This window comes from Hemiscyllium ocellatum, chromosome 3 (genome assembly GCF_020745735.1).
Source record: "Hemiscyllium ocellatum isolate sHemOce1 chromosome 3, sHemOce1.pat.X.cur, whole genome shotgun sequence".
Taxonomy (NCBI): Eukaryota; Metazoa; Chordata; class Chondrichthyes; order Orectolobiformes; family Hemiscylliidae; genus Hemiscyllium; species Hemiscyllium ocellatum.
In genome coordinates this window covers 39,591,632-39,608,630 of record NC_083403.1, presented here as the reverse complement: position 1 = coordinate 39,608,630, position 16,999 = coordinate 39,591,632, and the positions used below count along the sequence as shown (strand labels likewise).

General features: G+C 40.5%; 1 protein-coding gene across 4 annotated transcripts in view; it reads right to left on the bottom strand.

The window, feature by feature from the left end:
* Positions 1 to 16,999, bottom strand: part of LOC132831459 (cytochrome b5 reductase 4) — a 150,183-nt gene that overhangs the window by 95,161 nt on the left and 38,023 nt on the right. For all 4 annotated transcript variants that reach the window (XM_060849628.1, XM_060849634.1, XM_060849620.1 and 1 more), the window contains exons 6-7: positions 12,633 to 12,684; positions 8,794 to 8,851 (exon numbers count right to left, since the gene is read on the bottom strand). In XM_060849628.1, coding sequence (XP_060705611.1) covers positions 8,794 to 8,851; positions 12,633 to 12,684 — 110 coding nt within the window. The remainder of the gene's footprint in view (positions 1 to 8,793; positions 8,852 to 12,632; positions 12,685 to 16,999) is intronic.

Here is a 16,999-nt window from a genome sequence, read left to right as displayed (position 1 = left end):
TCAGTACCCATCTTGGACACACACATCTTCATCAAAGATGGAGACTTCAGGACCACACTCTACCGCAAGCCTACGGATAATCTCATGATGCAACACTTCTCAAGCTTCCACACAAATATATTTATACAGTCATCCCCTGCAGACAAGCATTATGCATCCACAAGGACCTGCTTGGATGAAGGATGCCCTCATAAGAACAGGATATGATGCTCAGCTCGTTGATTGCCAATTCCATCATGCTACAGTGAAAAACCATAATGATGCCCTCAGAAGACAGACACAGGATATGACCAATAGGATACTCTTTGTCGTTCAGTATTTCTCGGGAGTGGAGAAACTATGCCATGCTCTTCACAGCCTTCAACACATCATTGATGACTATCGCTACAATCTTCCTTATGCCTCCACTTCTCACCTTCAAACAATGGCCAAACCTTAAACAGACCATTGAATGTAGCATACTATGTAGCCTTCATGATAACATTGACCACAACACCACAAAACCCTGCCACAGCAACCTCTGCAGGTCATGTTAGATCATTGACATGGACATTACCGTCACACATGGGAAGACCACAAAACACGTATGTGGCAAGTACTCATGCGACTCAGACAATGCTGTCTACCTTATATGATACTGGCAAGGATGCCCCAGGCATAGTGTATTGGTGAGACAATGCAGACATTACGACAATGGATGAATGGACACCACACAATGATCAACAAACAAGGGAATTCTTTCCTAGTTGAGGATCACTTCAGTGGTCCAGGACATTCAGCCTCCGATCTATGCGATCTCAATTTGCTTCAGAGATCAGGTCTCCAGTCCTTGGCCTCGCCTGATGTTGGGTGTTTAAACATTGGAAGTGGCGTGTGAGGAGGCGGAAATGCACTAAGTGTGGAGGAGTTCTCAATTTGCTGCAGAGACCAGGCCCCCAGTCCTTGGCCTTGCCTGATGCCAGTAACTGGGTGTTGAGTAATCGGAGGCAGTGTATGAGGTGGTGGAAACGTGGTAAGCGTGCAGATGTTTGTGCTAGGCTTAGAAAAAATCCGAGCCGATCAGCTCTGGAAGTGCGTTTTTGAACTCCTCCAGCAGAATAATTTCTCTTAGAGCCTCAAGGGTCCTATCTATTTTTAAAGCACGCACATTAAACAATCAAATGACTATATTTAATTCTTTTGAACTAAACATAAGTCTGACCTAGTTTCGGAACTCTGTCTATATGCTTCTGGTATCAATTCATAAGCACTTGAAATCGCCTGTTTAACCTCTTCATAATCTCTTGACTCCTCATTTGACAGTGCGGCAAATACCTCACTAGCTCTGGCTATCACTTAAGTCTGAACTAGCATTACCCATAAATCCCTGGACAACTCCATCTGCCTAACCAATTTTTCAAATGAAATAAAGAAAGGTTCAATATCTTTCTCCTCCAAATGTGGCAGAATTTTGACATATTTGTATATATCACTACGTTCTCTTTTAATCTCCATCTGGTTAATGTGAACTTTGCTGATTAAGTCGCAACTTCTCAAGTTCAAATTCCCTCTCTTATTGCTGAGAATCTTTTCTCTCTTACTTTATCCTGTCTCCCTCATTCGCTCTCTCTTACCCTTGGTTTATCTTCTAACTCCATTTTCCCTCAATTATAATTTAAGTTTTTCTACCTCTACTGCACTTGTCTGTTTCTCTGACACGCCTAAGTGTTTTGAGTAATTCCCTTACAATTTCAGCTTTACTTTTGTATTTGGTTAAACCCAAATTTAACTTATTTGCTAATTCTAAAAGTATGGCCTTTTTCTTTCCTTCTAAACCTTCTTGGCAAATTTGAAAGTCATCTGCAAATCTCAGAATCTCTAACAATTTTAAGAGTCATTCCTCTCACTTTTAATTTAATCAACCACAAGTCACTGAAATTAAACAAATTGTCTCACTTATATTTTATTGGAAGACATAGTACACAAATCTGCAAGTGTTTAAATCTGCTGGGGTTTTTGGTACTCCCAAATCTATTCAAATTTGTCTAAAACAGTTCAAATCCCGGACGAGCCCCCAAACTGTTATGACACGGGGTAACACCCCCCCCCCACCCCCTTGCTAATTTAAACCTGCAACACAGAAATGATTTAACCCGTGCTATAATTTGTTAAAATTATCCCAAAAGTCACTATTTAAAGTACAAAAAAAATTAAGGTCTGTATTCTTTAAGTCTAACATCAAATATTAACTAACAACTGTTTACAACTCTGTTCTCTAACCTATCTTTTACTGTCCCTTCTCTAATACTGGTCCAATAAAACCCTCGATTAAGAATTACCAAAAAATTCAAATTTCAAAACAAGCCAGCCGTCAAATCTTCCCTTTATATCTTCTTCTGTTTTCTTCTTCTTAAGGGTTTCTGTTTCACAGGTTACTGATAAATAAAGGTACCTTTAAGAGAGCTATTCTCCAGGCTGTCTGTATATGTTGGTGGCTTGGCAGTTCTCCTCCAACTATTCAATTTTTATTCGGTTTTATATCCCAAAGCATCGGATCATTTCATTGGTGTTAATACTGTCAAAATACTAAATTCAAACTAGATTGGAATTTGGTAATTTGGGGCAAAATTTAAACTGATTGGCCAAATTTGATTTTTTTTTGTCTCCAGGCAACTCAGCTAATTTAGCTGTTTGACCAAATGTTGCATTGTTACCTTGTTCAGAACACTTGCTGCTGTGTCAGGTATTGCTGTTGGCTTTAAACTCTCTTAAAAGGTACACTACCCCTTGCACCTTCATAACACTTTGAATCAACAATCTTATTTGATAATTGTAAAACACATGCCTGTAAATTGGGCCAGACCCTCACAGAAAGATGATTTGGTATTCTGAGAAGAAACAAACCTATTAAGAAATTTGATTTGACAGTTAAACTGTTTGTGTACATGGACTAAATCCAATGCCGTTTGTGATGTTTTGTAAACGAGTATCAAACAGAAACATGCTACTGTTGAAGAAGCCTTAAGGATAAAATTAAGCATTAAAGAAATCAAATTCAGATAAATGCACACACAAGTTTCTTGCCTTGGGAGTCCCAGAAGATATGAATCATCATTTTAAGATCATTTCAATTATCAGTCAAATATGGCAAAGATTATCATATTCTTGTTGATAGAGAACAATGCACGTTGCCTATTGCACTTGGGAGCTAACAAAATAAGGGAAATTAACATTATATTTGCTGCAAGAAGTCACAAATAGATCGATGAATTTATTCAATGTTTTCAAGGAAATCCTATGCAAAGGACAATCTGAAGAAAGTTCGCCCATAGAATGTTATGTGAATAATTGCTCTTTCTGGGTCGACATGCATTAAATAGAGGGTGTCATTGAGTAAAGTTTGAGGATTGACATTGCTGCTATAAATGAAATATTAAAAAAGAGCTTTCCAAAGTAACCATGATTGTGAATTTGACCAGTTGTCAAACAGTCACAAAAAAAGGGTGCTTGATCCAAGAAATTATTGCAGATCCTCAATGGGCAATGCCTGGTGATATGAAGAGCTATAAGAATATGAAAAAAAAATCAATTTTTATTTGGATCTCTTTGTGATTAAACATACTTGTTTCATTTAAGGATAGACCTTTAGCATCAAGGATGATTGTGATATAAAGAATTTGAAAAGATATTACTGATTGTCTCACAATGTGAATATAGAAACACAACAAATTATAGATTAGATTACATTACAGTGTGGAAACAGGCCCTTCTGCCCAACAAGTCCACACTGACCCGCCGAAGCGTAACCCACCCATACCCCTACATTTACCCCTTACCTAACACGATGGGCAATTTAACATGGCCAATTCACCTGACCTGCACATCTTTGGACTGTGGGAGGAAACCGCAGCATCCGGAGGAAACCCACGCAGACACGGGGAGAACGTGCAAACTCCACACAGTCAGTCGCCTGAGGCGGGAATTGAACCCGGATCTCTGGCGCTGTGAGGCAGCAGTGCTAACCACTGTGCCACCGTGCCGCCCATTATAGTGAATTGTTTTTTTCAAAGACAGTTTGTATGTCTTCAAAGTTTACTGAGAGATAAGAGAGGAATCTGTTATAGCAAGTAGTTATGCAGATTAACTCATTAATTCTTTGAGGAACTACAGGAACTTGATCGTATTGTACGACAATTACCCATTGATGACCGATTAGGATGACAATAGCAGTCTGAAAACTATACAAAACTATCACAGTCAACAGTCAAGAAGCCAAAGACCTTGTAACTTCTAATTCTGAAGTGAATGTGTTCTTGAAGAATTGTGAAACCTCTAGACTGCCTGAATATGAGAGGTCAGAGATATAAGGAGATATGGGGGAGTGTTAAATATACATTATGAATGCATAATTGTTAATTTTTGCATAAAAGCTTAGCACTGATATATTGGAGAAGTTAATGGTTCTGTAAGAATTGAAAGTGAAAACTACTAAGGGCTCCACCCAATCTGATTATGTCATTTAGGCTTGGATAAAGATAAGGCAAGCTATCACCTCTGTAACTGGATCCTCAATTTCCTGATCTATAAACCGCAATCAGTAAGAATAGGCAACAACACCTCCTCCACAATAATCCTCAACACTGGGGGCTGCAAGGATGTGTATTCAGCCCCCTACTACATTCCTTTTACACTCAAGTGTGGCCAAAGCCCGCCCCAACTCCATTTACAAGTTTGTTGATAACACCACTGTTATAGATTAGATGTCAGGCAACAAGATAGAATACAGGAAAGAGATTGAATGCTTAGTGGCATGTTGTCAAAACAACAATCTCAATTTCAGCAAAATGAAGGAGCTGGCCATTGACTTCAGGAGGTGGAGTAGAGGGCACGCCCCTGTCTGCACCAACAGTGCTGAGGTGGAGATGGTTAAAAGTGTCAAGTTCCTGGGAGTGATGATCACCAACAATCTGTCCTGGTCCATCCACGTTGACGCAACAGTCAAGAAAGCACATCAATATCTCTCCTTCTTCAGGAGATTAAGGAAATTCATCATGTTCATAAAGAATCTTACCAAATTTTATAGGATGCTTTCAATTATGCATCTATCTGGATGTATCAGTGTGGTACAGTAACTGCTGTTCCTAAGATCATAAGAAACTGCAGAGAGTGACGAACAGAGCCCAGTCCATCAAGCAAACCAGCCATCCATCCATTGACTTCACTTATACTTCCCACTGCTTCAGGAAAGCAACCAACAGAATCAAAGATCCCCTCCCACCCTAGTTACATTCCCTTCCACTCTCTTCTGTTGGGGAGAAAATATACACGCTTGAATACGCATACAAACAGATTCAAGTACAGCTTCTTCCCTGCTACCATCAGACATTTGAATGGACCCCTCAAACGTCAATGTTGATCTCTCTCTCTTCCAAGCAGCTGTAACACAGTATTTTGCACTCTATTCTGCTACCCTGGTGCATTTGTATGATCTGCTGTGTAGCTACGGCAGGAGCTACGCGATCTCCGTTTGTTTGGAGACCAGGCCTCCAGTCTGTGGCCTCACCTGAAGCCTGTGGCCAGGTGTTGAGTCATCTGAAGTGTGTGAGAGGGTGTAAGTGTGGTAAGCGTGCAGAGGTTTGTGCTAGGTTTAGAACAAACCCTCGCCAGCCAGCTCTCCCATTCATTCTGCTCTCCAAAGTCTGCTCCATGGATAACAAACTGGACTGCATCTGACTGCGGCTGGTGTCTCAGCATGAATTTAAAGATTGCTGTGTCCCTGTTTTCACGGAAACATGGCTCAGCGACAGAGTTCTGGACACCGCCATCCAGCTAGACGGGCTTGTCTTGTTTTGCGCCAACAGAAATGCAGCTCTGTGCGGTAAGGCTCAGCGTGTGGGAGGAGGGGTCTGCGTGTCCACATCAACACGAAAATGGTGCAGACTCCATGTTAGTCTCCAATTACTACTCATCACTACTGAAGTTTGTGACTGTTAGATGCAGACTATTTTATTGACCACAGGAATTCACTGCTGTCCTTATAGTAGGGGTGTATATTCCTCCCTGTGCTAATGCTAAGGAAGCACTCTGTGAACTGTATGGGGGTATTAGTGCACTGCAGAACACACATCCTGACTGTCTGTTTATTGTTGCTGGAGATTTCAACCATGTGAATCTCAAGACTATGCTCCCTAAATTCCATCAGCATGTGGACTTTGCGACAAGAGGAGAGAACATGCTGGATCAGGTTTACACAAACATCCCCAGCGTTTACAGGGCAGAGCCCCAGCCCCAGCCCCACCTCGGCTCCTCAGACCACGTCTCTGTTATGCTAATCCCAGTATACAGACTGCTCATCAGATGTGTCAAACCAATTCTGAAGCAGGTGAAAACCTGGCCGGCAGGAGCCATTCTGCTCTTCAAGACTGTTTTGTGCGCACTGACTGGCAAGGAGGCGGCAACCAATTGCGACCCATCAACTTAGAGGAGTACACGGCATCAGGAATTTGGTACATTAGCAAGTTATTGACAACATCACTGTGTCCAAGACCATTACTTCTCACCCCAACCAGGAACCGTTAATGACTTCAAAGGTGTGTGTGATGCTGAGGACCCCATGATTCTGCCTTCAGAGCAGATGACAAGGCAGCCCTGACAACAGTGAGGGCCAACCTGACTTAGGCTAAAAAGAATACGCACAGAGAATACACAGTCACTTTCATGTCAGCGGCGATACATGGAACATATATAATTGCATCCAGGACATCATTAACCACAGAACAGCATTGCCTGCTTGTGCTGGTGATGCCTCCCTCTCAGGTGAGTTGAACAACTTAAATGCACGGTTTGAGGGCATGAAATGACATGGCAGTGAGGAGGTCCATGCCCCCTCGTAATGACCAGGTGCTGTGTCTTACCACGGCTGACATGAGGAAAACCCTATGCAGAGTCAACCCAGTTAATAGTGTTCAGAGGATACTCTGATATACTGGTGGATATTCTAATGGACATCTTTAACATCTCCCTGAGCTGCGCCATAGTTCTAACGTGCATCAAGGCTGCTATCATTATCCCCATGCCGAAGAAATCTTCAGCACCCTGTCTCAACGACTACCACCTAGTTGCGCTAACATCCATCATCATGAAGTGCTTCAAGAGGCTCATGATGATGCATATGAAGATCCTACTGCCCCCATCACCAGACACCCTACAGATCACGTATTGATCAAACTGCTCAATAGATGCCATTTCCACCACCCTCCACCTGACCCTTACCCAAATGGAGAAGGAATACACCTATGTGAAACTACTGTTCATGGACTTCAGTTCTGCATTTAACACAATCGTTCCACAGCACCTGATTGGAAAGCCACATCTGCTGAGCCTAAATACCTTCCTTTGTAACTGGATCCTGGACTTCCTGACTGGGAGACCTCAGTCAGTCCAGATTGGGAACAGCTTCTCCAACATCATCATATTGAGCATGGGCCCCCAGGTTTTAGTGCTCAGTCCAGTGCTGTTCATCCTGCTGACACATGACTGTGTAGCAATGCACAGGTCGAATCACATCAAGTTCATTACGACTATAGTGGATCTCATCAGCACCGACCGATGAGTCGGCATACAGAGAAGAGGTGCAGCGGCTAATAGACTGGTGCAGAGCCAACAACCTGTCTCTGAACGTAGACAAGACGGAAGAGATGGTTGTTGACTTCAGGAGGACACAGAGCGACCACTTTCTGCTGGACATTGACGCTCCCCCGTGGAGATCATGAAGAGCACCAAATTTCTTGGCATACATCTAGTGGAGATTCTCACCTGGACCCTCAACACCAGCTTCATAGCCAAGAAACCCCATCATCATCTCTACTTTCTGCACAGGCTGAGGCAAGCCCACCTCCCATGCTTGTTGAGTGTTGTTAGAGCGGCAGTCATTCAACAAATGGAGAGTATTCCCTCACACTCCCAACTTGGGCCTTGTAGATTGTGGACAGGCTTTGGGGAGTCAGAAGTTAAGTCAATTGCTGCAGGATTCCCAGCTTTTGACCTTGTTGAAAATAAAAAAAAAGTTATTTTTAAATATATTCAAAGAACGAATCAAAGAAAATCTGCTCTGAATGTTCAAGAAGTCTTCAACTGATGCTCGCATTTCATATTCAGAAATAAGGAGACAACAAAAGTAACCACTTTGGAAAATAAAACTTGGGTTCAGAGGCAATTAAAATCAAAATAAGTATGTTATTGTCCAGAAAAGCTAAGTGAAACAAATTTAATCTTTGAGAGCATTGTGTGTAAATGTATTTAAACACAGATATTTTGAAGAAGACAGTGAAAGACGATGAGGTGCTAAGAAAAGATTGATTTCAAATGTAGCACAAATTCTTTCAAAGTTATCGAACTTCAGATTCACAAATTTTAAAATACTAGAATCAGTTTTAAAATTCTGGGTGGAAGGATTACGGAAAAGACAACAAAGTGAGAACCAATCTGCCATAATTTGCTGAGAGAAACACTACAGATCTCAAATGAAGACCAATGTTATGATTTGTCAAAATCTCTTTCAAGGTTTAATTTACTGAATATTTGCATATCCTTTTAAATATTTTAATATTCAATTTCAAAAAGATGACAGCTGCTTAATTGTCAAGTTAAAGTGACCTTCAGAATTATTCAAAGTCTGAGATACTCCTCTTTTCCCTCGCATCCTACAGATTTCTTGACATGTCTGTGATAAGCAACACTATTACAGCCAGCTAAGATTACCCATTAGTCTACCTAAAGTTAGTTCTATAAGTGGTTTTATTTTTGAATACATACCTTTTGTTTGGTGTATATAACAACTGTGATTGTATCCTCTGTCTGAAACCATTCATGTCTGGTGAAATTGTTTAAAAGAGAGAATTTGAGTTGGATGACAACACCTTTTCAATTCAGCATATAAAATACATTTTCATCACCAATCTGAAATAACATTTTTTAGCTCAAAAGAATTGTACAGGTGATAGAAAACTAGTGAAATGAGACCCTTCACGTGAACAAGTTGATACAGGAGATTCAGCAGAAAGATACAAGATACTAAACCATAGAGAACAGACAAATTTGAAATCTACATCGTGGCAAGCTATTGTTGTAGGTCATCAAGGAGCAAAGGGTAAAGTGTTAAAGGCACATTTGTACTTTAGCGAAGATGGCATATTTACCCACTTCAGTCCTTACCAAAGTGCCCAAGTCTTAAATGCCTTCTGAACTGGCAAAACAAATCATTCTGCTTTATCACACTGCAATGTGATTCAAGAATAATGTCAGCCAAGACCTTCTCAAGGTAAATTAGGAATGGGCATTAGATGCCAGTCTTGCTACCCATATCACAAGAATTAACTTGCCATCCCGCCCATTTTTATACCATTCATAAACTTGGGTATAGTACATTCACTTTCCTTGTCCAAATCATGAACATACTGTAAGTAATTTCGACTCAGCACTGATCCCCTCAGGGACTCCACTAGTTACAGGTTGACATCCTAAAAATGCAACACCATATCCAAACTTCATCTTTACTATTTAGTTAAACCCGATCTATGCTAGTATATAACTTCCAACACTGTGATCTTTTATCTTATTAAGTAGCCTAATGCTTTCTGAAAATGCAAATATATTATATCCACAGTTTTCCCTCTATCAGGCTTATTACCTCCTCAAAGAATTCTAAGATGTGCGGGTCAGGTGAATTGGCCATGCTAAATTGCCCATACTGTTAGGTAAGGGGCAAATGTAGGGGTATGGGTGGGTTGTGCTTCGGCGGGTCGGTGTGCACTTGTTGTGCCGAAGGGCCTGTTTCCACACTGTAAGTAATCTAATCTAATCTAATAAAATTACCAGGCATGATTTACCTTCATGAAGCAGTACTCACTCTGCTTGGTCATATCAGATATTTCTAAATGGTCTGCTATTACATGCATTATAATGGACGCTAACATTTTCCCAACAGAGGTTAAGCTTGCTGGCTTATAGTAACTCACACTTTTTTGTTTTGTCCTGCAGTCCCCCCCTAACTTTTGAATAAAAATGTTGCATTGGCAGCTGGGATTGATCCAAAATCTAAGGATTCTTGGAAGATTACTAGTAGTGTATCCACTATCTCTGTAGATATTTTTCAGTATTCCAACATGCATTCCATGTGGTCCGGAGGACTTATCAACCTTTGGTCCCATTAGTGCCCCTAGCACCACTTTTCTCATGATAAGTATTGTCTTAATTTCCTTTCTTCTTTTCGCCCTTTCCTATTAGTAGCAAATAGCAATGGTCTAGATGAGGACTCGTGATAAATTGGTGATGAAAACCAAACCCTGTCTCCTAATATCTTAGTTCTTGTTGGCCTTCATTGGTTTCTAGTCACATAACTTAAAATTCTTACACTTGTTTTTAAACTGTCAACCTAGGCCTTGCACCATCTCAGCCCTGTAACTCTCTGAGATATCCGTGCTCTCTAATTCTGGTGTTGTGTATGCCTGATTTCAATTACTCTACCATTGGTGACCACTTCTTCAATCACCTAGGCTCCAAGATTAAGAATACCTTCCCTACTTCTCTTTACCAAGCATTCTTCCTTTAAAACACTCCTTAAACTCTATTTATTTGACTAAGATTTTGATCATCCAATCCAATACCTGCTTCTGTGCCTAGATGTTAGACTTGATTTATAATCGTCCTGTGAAATGTCTTGAGCACATAAATTATTTTTGTAAAACAATTGTCAATCTATATTGTCTAATTCCATAAATCATAATCTCATGTTATTATGCTATAGCTATATGAAGCCCTAGCTAGACCATACTTCAAGTGCTATGTCTTTTTGTTATTTATGGGATATGAGTGTTCGTGGCTCAGCTAGCATTTATTGCTGATCTCTAAATTCTCTGGAGAAGATGGTGGTGAGCTCTCTTCTTATTTTACTGCCGCCCTTGGGGTTTAGAGATACCCACAGAATTGCTGGGACAAGAGTTCCAGGATTGTCACTCAGAGAGTGGATGGTATGCCAGTCAAAGAGGTTGCTTTGTCCTGTTAAACTTCTTGAGTGTTAGAATCTACTCTATCTACGAGCTGCAGAGTACAAGGTCACCTTCTTACTAGGCCCGAAAATATAAGTCCTACACCTTTGCACTACTCACTCTATTGCCAGATATTGAATAGTAACATACAAAATATTTCTAGTATCGTGAAAAACTTAGGGGGACATGTAACTGAAGGTTAAATTCTACAATTTACTGTGCAGAGTTCAATATTGCGTAATTCACATTATACAATAAGCACACTTCCTGTTACAATTTCCACAGACTATCTTATAGTTTCCAAGGACCATGAGCAGTAAAGAGACCTGAAACGACTTAATGGCAGCTCAGCAGGTGAATACTAAATCCAATACTACCCACTGGTGGGACCAATTAGAATTCTGTGCTCAAAACTGGACATTTTAATTTAGGAAGTGTGTAAAAGTATTAGAAGGATACACAAAGGATTCAAAGATGACACAAAGGATGAAAGGCTTTAATTAAAAGACAAACAAGAAAAAATAAGAGCAAAGAAGGTGAAGCAAAAATTGAGATAAGCATTGACATTTTCCATAGTTAAATAAAAACAGAAAAAAAATGAATTACAGTGGTCTGAGATTCTGCAATTTAAGAGCATAAATTGCACTGCTGCCTCACAGCACCAGAGAGCTGGGTTCAATTCCTGCCTGAGGCGACTGTGTGTGTGGAGTTTGCACATTGTCCCCGTGTCTGCATGGGTTTCCTTCGGGTGCTCAGATTTCCTCCCACAATCCAAAAATGTGCAGGTTAGGTAAATTGGCCATGCAAAATTGCCCATAGTGTTAGGTGAAGGGGTAAATATTGTGGAATGGGTCTGGGTGGGTTGCGCATCAGCGGGTCAGTGTGGACTTGTTGGGCTGAAGGGCCTGTTTCCACACTGTAAGTAATCTAATCTAAAAACAAAGGGAGAATCTGGGATTTTCTACACACATGACTAGGAACAAATGGCAGTTAATTCTAGATCAATTGCTAATTTTATATCTAAGGTAGATAACGTTTTGTTAAGCAAAGATATCAAATGGGCATGCACCAAAGGCAGGTATACACAGGCCACATATCAGCCATGATCTCATTGAATGGTGGAACAGGCTCGAGGAACTGAACGGCCTACTGCTGTTCTTATGTAAACAGCAGTGGATGCACAATCCATGCCAGCATCTGAAAATCATGGGGATAATTATCTGCAAAGAAATTTTTAAAATACTAGGCAAGAGCAAAACAACATTCCAAATTGGAGAGTTTTTCCAGAGGGCATTGTATGAGGAATGGACCAAACAGTCTCCTCTTTGACATTAAATGTACAGTTTAACAATTAGTGCATTATTTGTGTTTGTTACATGAACAGAGCAACCAAGTTCTTTAAAATGTACTTGTTAATATCTTAGGTTGATGTATTAGAGAAATGAATGCAAAGCTGGTTATTCTGCTCATTTATTTATCCATTAACGTTACATCTTTTTGAAAAATCTTTGATAGTAAGTACTGAAACTATATGCATAAACACATTAAGACATAAAACAGCCAAGACAGTATCGATTCACACACAAACAAAAGAACAAAAACACTTACCTGAGGGGGACATTTTTTGATTGCTTTTCAAACCCATCTAGATTACCTGTACCTGTGAAAATCATTTAGAATTACAAAAATATATGATCTATATAAAGCAGAGTGCTGTTTAAAAATGACATCTTACAATCACATTATGATCTAGATTTCCAACAGATTGTGATACCTGTCAATTCCAAAGTAAAGTAGGTTTCCATAAATTCCTCTGACCTGCTGGGATAACATGTTTTTACTTATATGTTTCTAAAAACTGTGGATTCAAATTAGAACTCTGCTTTCAAAAACAAGGATTTACCAGGACGGCTGCATAATTTCACAGCACGGAATTTGATACCTTTCGTGAACTCTTTTGGTGGTTGTCGGTAACTGCAATGTAGTGATATTCTAAAGCCAGTAGTTGTAACAAGTGAAGCTGACTGGTTCTCAGCTAACTGAATAAGGTATAATTGGAAACAAGTAACAAAGATATTGACACAGAGAGAGGGGAAGATACACAAGTGTGTGCAGTTGTTCTCTCCAGCAGAATCTACCTGTTCTCTGCTATAAGTCACTCAGTTTAAACATAAAGTAGACAATTACCTTTCCTGTTGTACTTATAGTAAGCTGTAACTTTTGAAATAATGAATAGAGACATTTTACAAGTGAACTATGTACTCTGTACATTTTACTAACCAGTAGAGGCATTCAGAGAATATGAGACAAAGGCCACAGAACTGACCTTCCAGGTGTCCCACCTCCGTATACGTGTGTGTGTGTGTGTGTGTGTGTGTGTGTGTGTGTGTGTGTGTGTGTGTGTGTGTGCGTGTGTGTGTGCGCGCGAGAATGTGTACCTGTGATGGGGAGCTTTTACCAGGATGAGAGCTTTGGGGGGTACTGTTATATACCTATGATGTACCGATTTAAACCATAAACAGTTCTATTTATCTGTAGCTATAGTGTAATACTCGTAGCGCATTATAATCTTTGTTCAGAACAGAAACCAGCTCTGTGCTTTCCATCTACCTTGGTCTGAGAGTTGGCAAATTAGGCATCAGTGCATACTTTTAAAAAAGAAAGTTAATATTTGGCACAACTCTGGGAATAGCATAGCTCAGTGTATGGTGCACTACCCTAATGGGTAGTAACAGACATTTTGTTCATAACATAAATCACTTCATGAGTAGATGATTAGTTGCCAGGTGTATTTCTGGAAAGGACATCTAATACAATTTTGAGGTAACTCTACCCATTACCCATAAATGTCATGGGAGGGGGGGGGGGCGTGGCAAGCAGCTCTTGTGGGACAGTGGTAGTGTCCCTACCTCTGATGAGGCTTGGGTTCAAGTCCCATCTGCTCCAGAAGTATGCAATAACTTCTCAGAATGGGTTCATTAGAAAATATCTAAAAGTCAGCAAAGTTCACTTGCAGTTAGGCAAATTAGTCAAGTGGCTTAGTGAATGAGACAGAAAGCATCAAAAACACTCAGCTTATGTGGGTGCCAAAGTTAACAACCTATGGGCAACCTTGTCAAATAGCATAATCACTGTCAGTAAGTCCAATGATCAAACTGTTCCAGGTGACACCAATACTTAGAGATTTCTTTTCAAAATTCATTCACAGGATCTGGGCATTGCTGGCAAGGATAGTATTTATTTTCATCATTAATAGCCCTTGAGGAGGTGGCAGTGATCCACTGTCTTGAACTGCTACAACCCATTAGGAAAAGGTTGGAGCAGTTTTGATTCAATTGAGTGATTTAATGGTAATTTTAGAATCTAAATATATTATTGTAGAACCAGGCAGCAGGGAGCAGATGTGGAACCAAAGGTGGCAGTTAGGAGATGGTGGGGAGAGGTTGGTGGTTAGAAGAGGGAAATAAATGATGGTCAGGGGTGTGAGAAAAATTACGGTGTAGCTTGTTGGCTCTGAAGAACCCCTTCCTTATGGATCACAATTGCTGCTACTCTACTTTTAGCTACCAGATGTTTAGAACTTGAGAAAACCCGCCAACAAGAGTTAAATGTAGAAATATAGCTAAAATGAAGACAATTAAATTATTTTCACTTCCCTCCTTTCACCTCCAAGCTGCGTCACATCTTGCGGATTTTAAAACTGGAAGTGACTAAGTTCAAGGTGGGTTGATCCTGTTTTAGAATTATTAACCTCCCACTTGAACAAAACTCAACCATTTTGGAGCTAAAACTGTCCCTAATTTTCAGGTCAATGGCCTTTAATCAGAACTGGCAGAAGCTCTGCAACTTCTGATCTCTTCATTGATGCTAGAAAGTTTCCACCTTTTTTTTTACTTCATTTCAGATGTCTGACATGTACAGTTTTGTTTTGTCCTATCATATTTGGCAAATTTGGAAGATTTTGGGGAAACCGATTTACGACTAATAATCAGGGTAAAAGATGCATCTTGTAGCTCCATTGTAAAAGCCTTAAACAAAGAAATTAAAAATTAACCACAGGGACTCTCCAACTATTCTTCACTTACATGGCGATTATTACATCATATTTCCAGCTGCTGGCTACATACTGATGATATTGTGATAATAAGGTATCTAGTGGTAATATGCTGGGGACCCGGCTTTGAAACTCATCACAGGAGATGGTCAAATTTGAATTCAATAAAAATCTGGAAATAGCATTCGGCTGCAGATGCATCTGACTGTGATGTTTCCTTTAAAGTGACCAACGCAGTCCTTGTTCAGACAAATCTTGCCTGCAGATTGGAAATATCTTCCTTCATGTTGTGTGGCACTATCACCAAACAGGGTATCCATGTGGTCTATCAACAGTAGCAGCAATTTGTAGCCTTGTGACCTGATTTATCTCCCACCCTGCCAATACCATCAACCCTGGTTTAAAGAAGAGTGCAGGAAAGCATGCCAGGAACAGCACCAGACATACTAAAAAATGAGGCGTCAATCTTGCGAAGCTACAACATGGAACTACCTGAATGCCAAATACAAAACTGCAGGTCAGGGTCATAGAGATGTATAGCATGGAAACAGACCCTTCAGTCAAACCTGTCCATGCCGACCAGATATCTCAACCCAATCTAGTCCCACCTGCCAACACCCAGCCCATATCCCTCCAAACCCTTCCTATTCATATACCCATCCAAATGCCTCTTAAATGTTGCAATCTTACCAGCCTCCACCACTTCCTCTGGCAGCTCATTCCATACACGTACCACACTCTGTGTGAAAAAGTTGTCCCTTAGGTATCTCTTACATCTTTCCCCTCTCACCCTAAACCTATACCCTCTAGTTCTGACTCCCAGGGAAACGACTTTGTCTATTTATCCTATCTATGCCCCTCAATTTTGTAAATCTCTAAAGTCACCCCTCAGCCTCCGACGCCCGTTCAGCCTCTTCCTATAGTTCAAACCTTCCAACCCTGACAACATCCTTGTAAACCTTTTCTGCACCCTTTCAAGTTTCACAACATCTTTCCGATAGGAAGGAGACCAGAAGTGCATACAATATTCCAACAGTGGTCTAACCAATGTACTGTACAGCCACAACATGATCTCCCAATTCCTGTACTCAATACTCTGACCAATAAAGGAAAGCATACCAAACACCTATGATAGACATAACTAAGTGATTTCTGTCTTGTCACATTTAATTATGAATGGTAGTGGACAATAAAATACTTACTGGAGAAGAAAGCTCCACAAATTGTTACAAATATTTTGGAGACAAAATTCACCAAGGCCTTACTCATTGTCACTTCCACGAAGTTAACTGCAAGAGGGAGTTGCCAAAGTATCACCAACACATCTCCTGCCTCACTAGAGGACCGAACACTGAAACACAACCAAGGACGCCTACGTCTCTATTCCCTGTCCACACTTCGGAAAATCAAATCACAACACCGTGTTCCTCCTCCCAAATTACAATTGGTAATTGAAACAGGCGGATCCTTCACAGAAGAAATACAAGCAGGTCTGAGGCAGTAGAAAAGTGTTTCTGGGACAGCTTGGAATTGGTAACTGGACCGAATTCAAGTACTCGGCAGAAAACCTACATGAGTATGCCACCACCATCACAGGCGTCATCAGCAAATGTGTGGAGGACTACGTGCCAAGAGGTCAATTCAGGTGTTCCCCAAATGGAAACCTTGAATGAACTGGAAAATTCACTCCCTATTGAAGACCAGACGTACATCAAGTTAGACAATCCAGACCTATAAGGAAAAACAAGTTTTGACTTCCGCAAAGCCATCAGAAATGCCAAGAGGCAGTATTTGACCAAATCGAGGCTGAAACCAACCATATAGAATCCTGCTGCCTGTGGCAAGGCCTAAACAACAATAATGGGATACAAAATGAAGAACAGTGAGATAGCAGAAAAAGACACATCCCTTCCTGATGCGC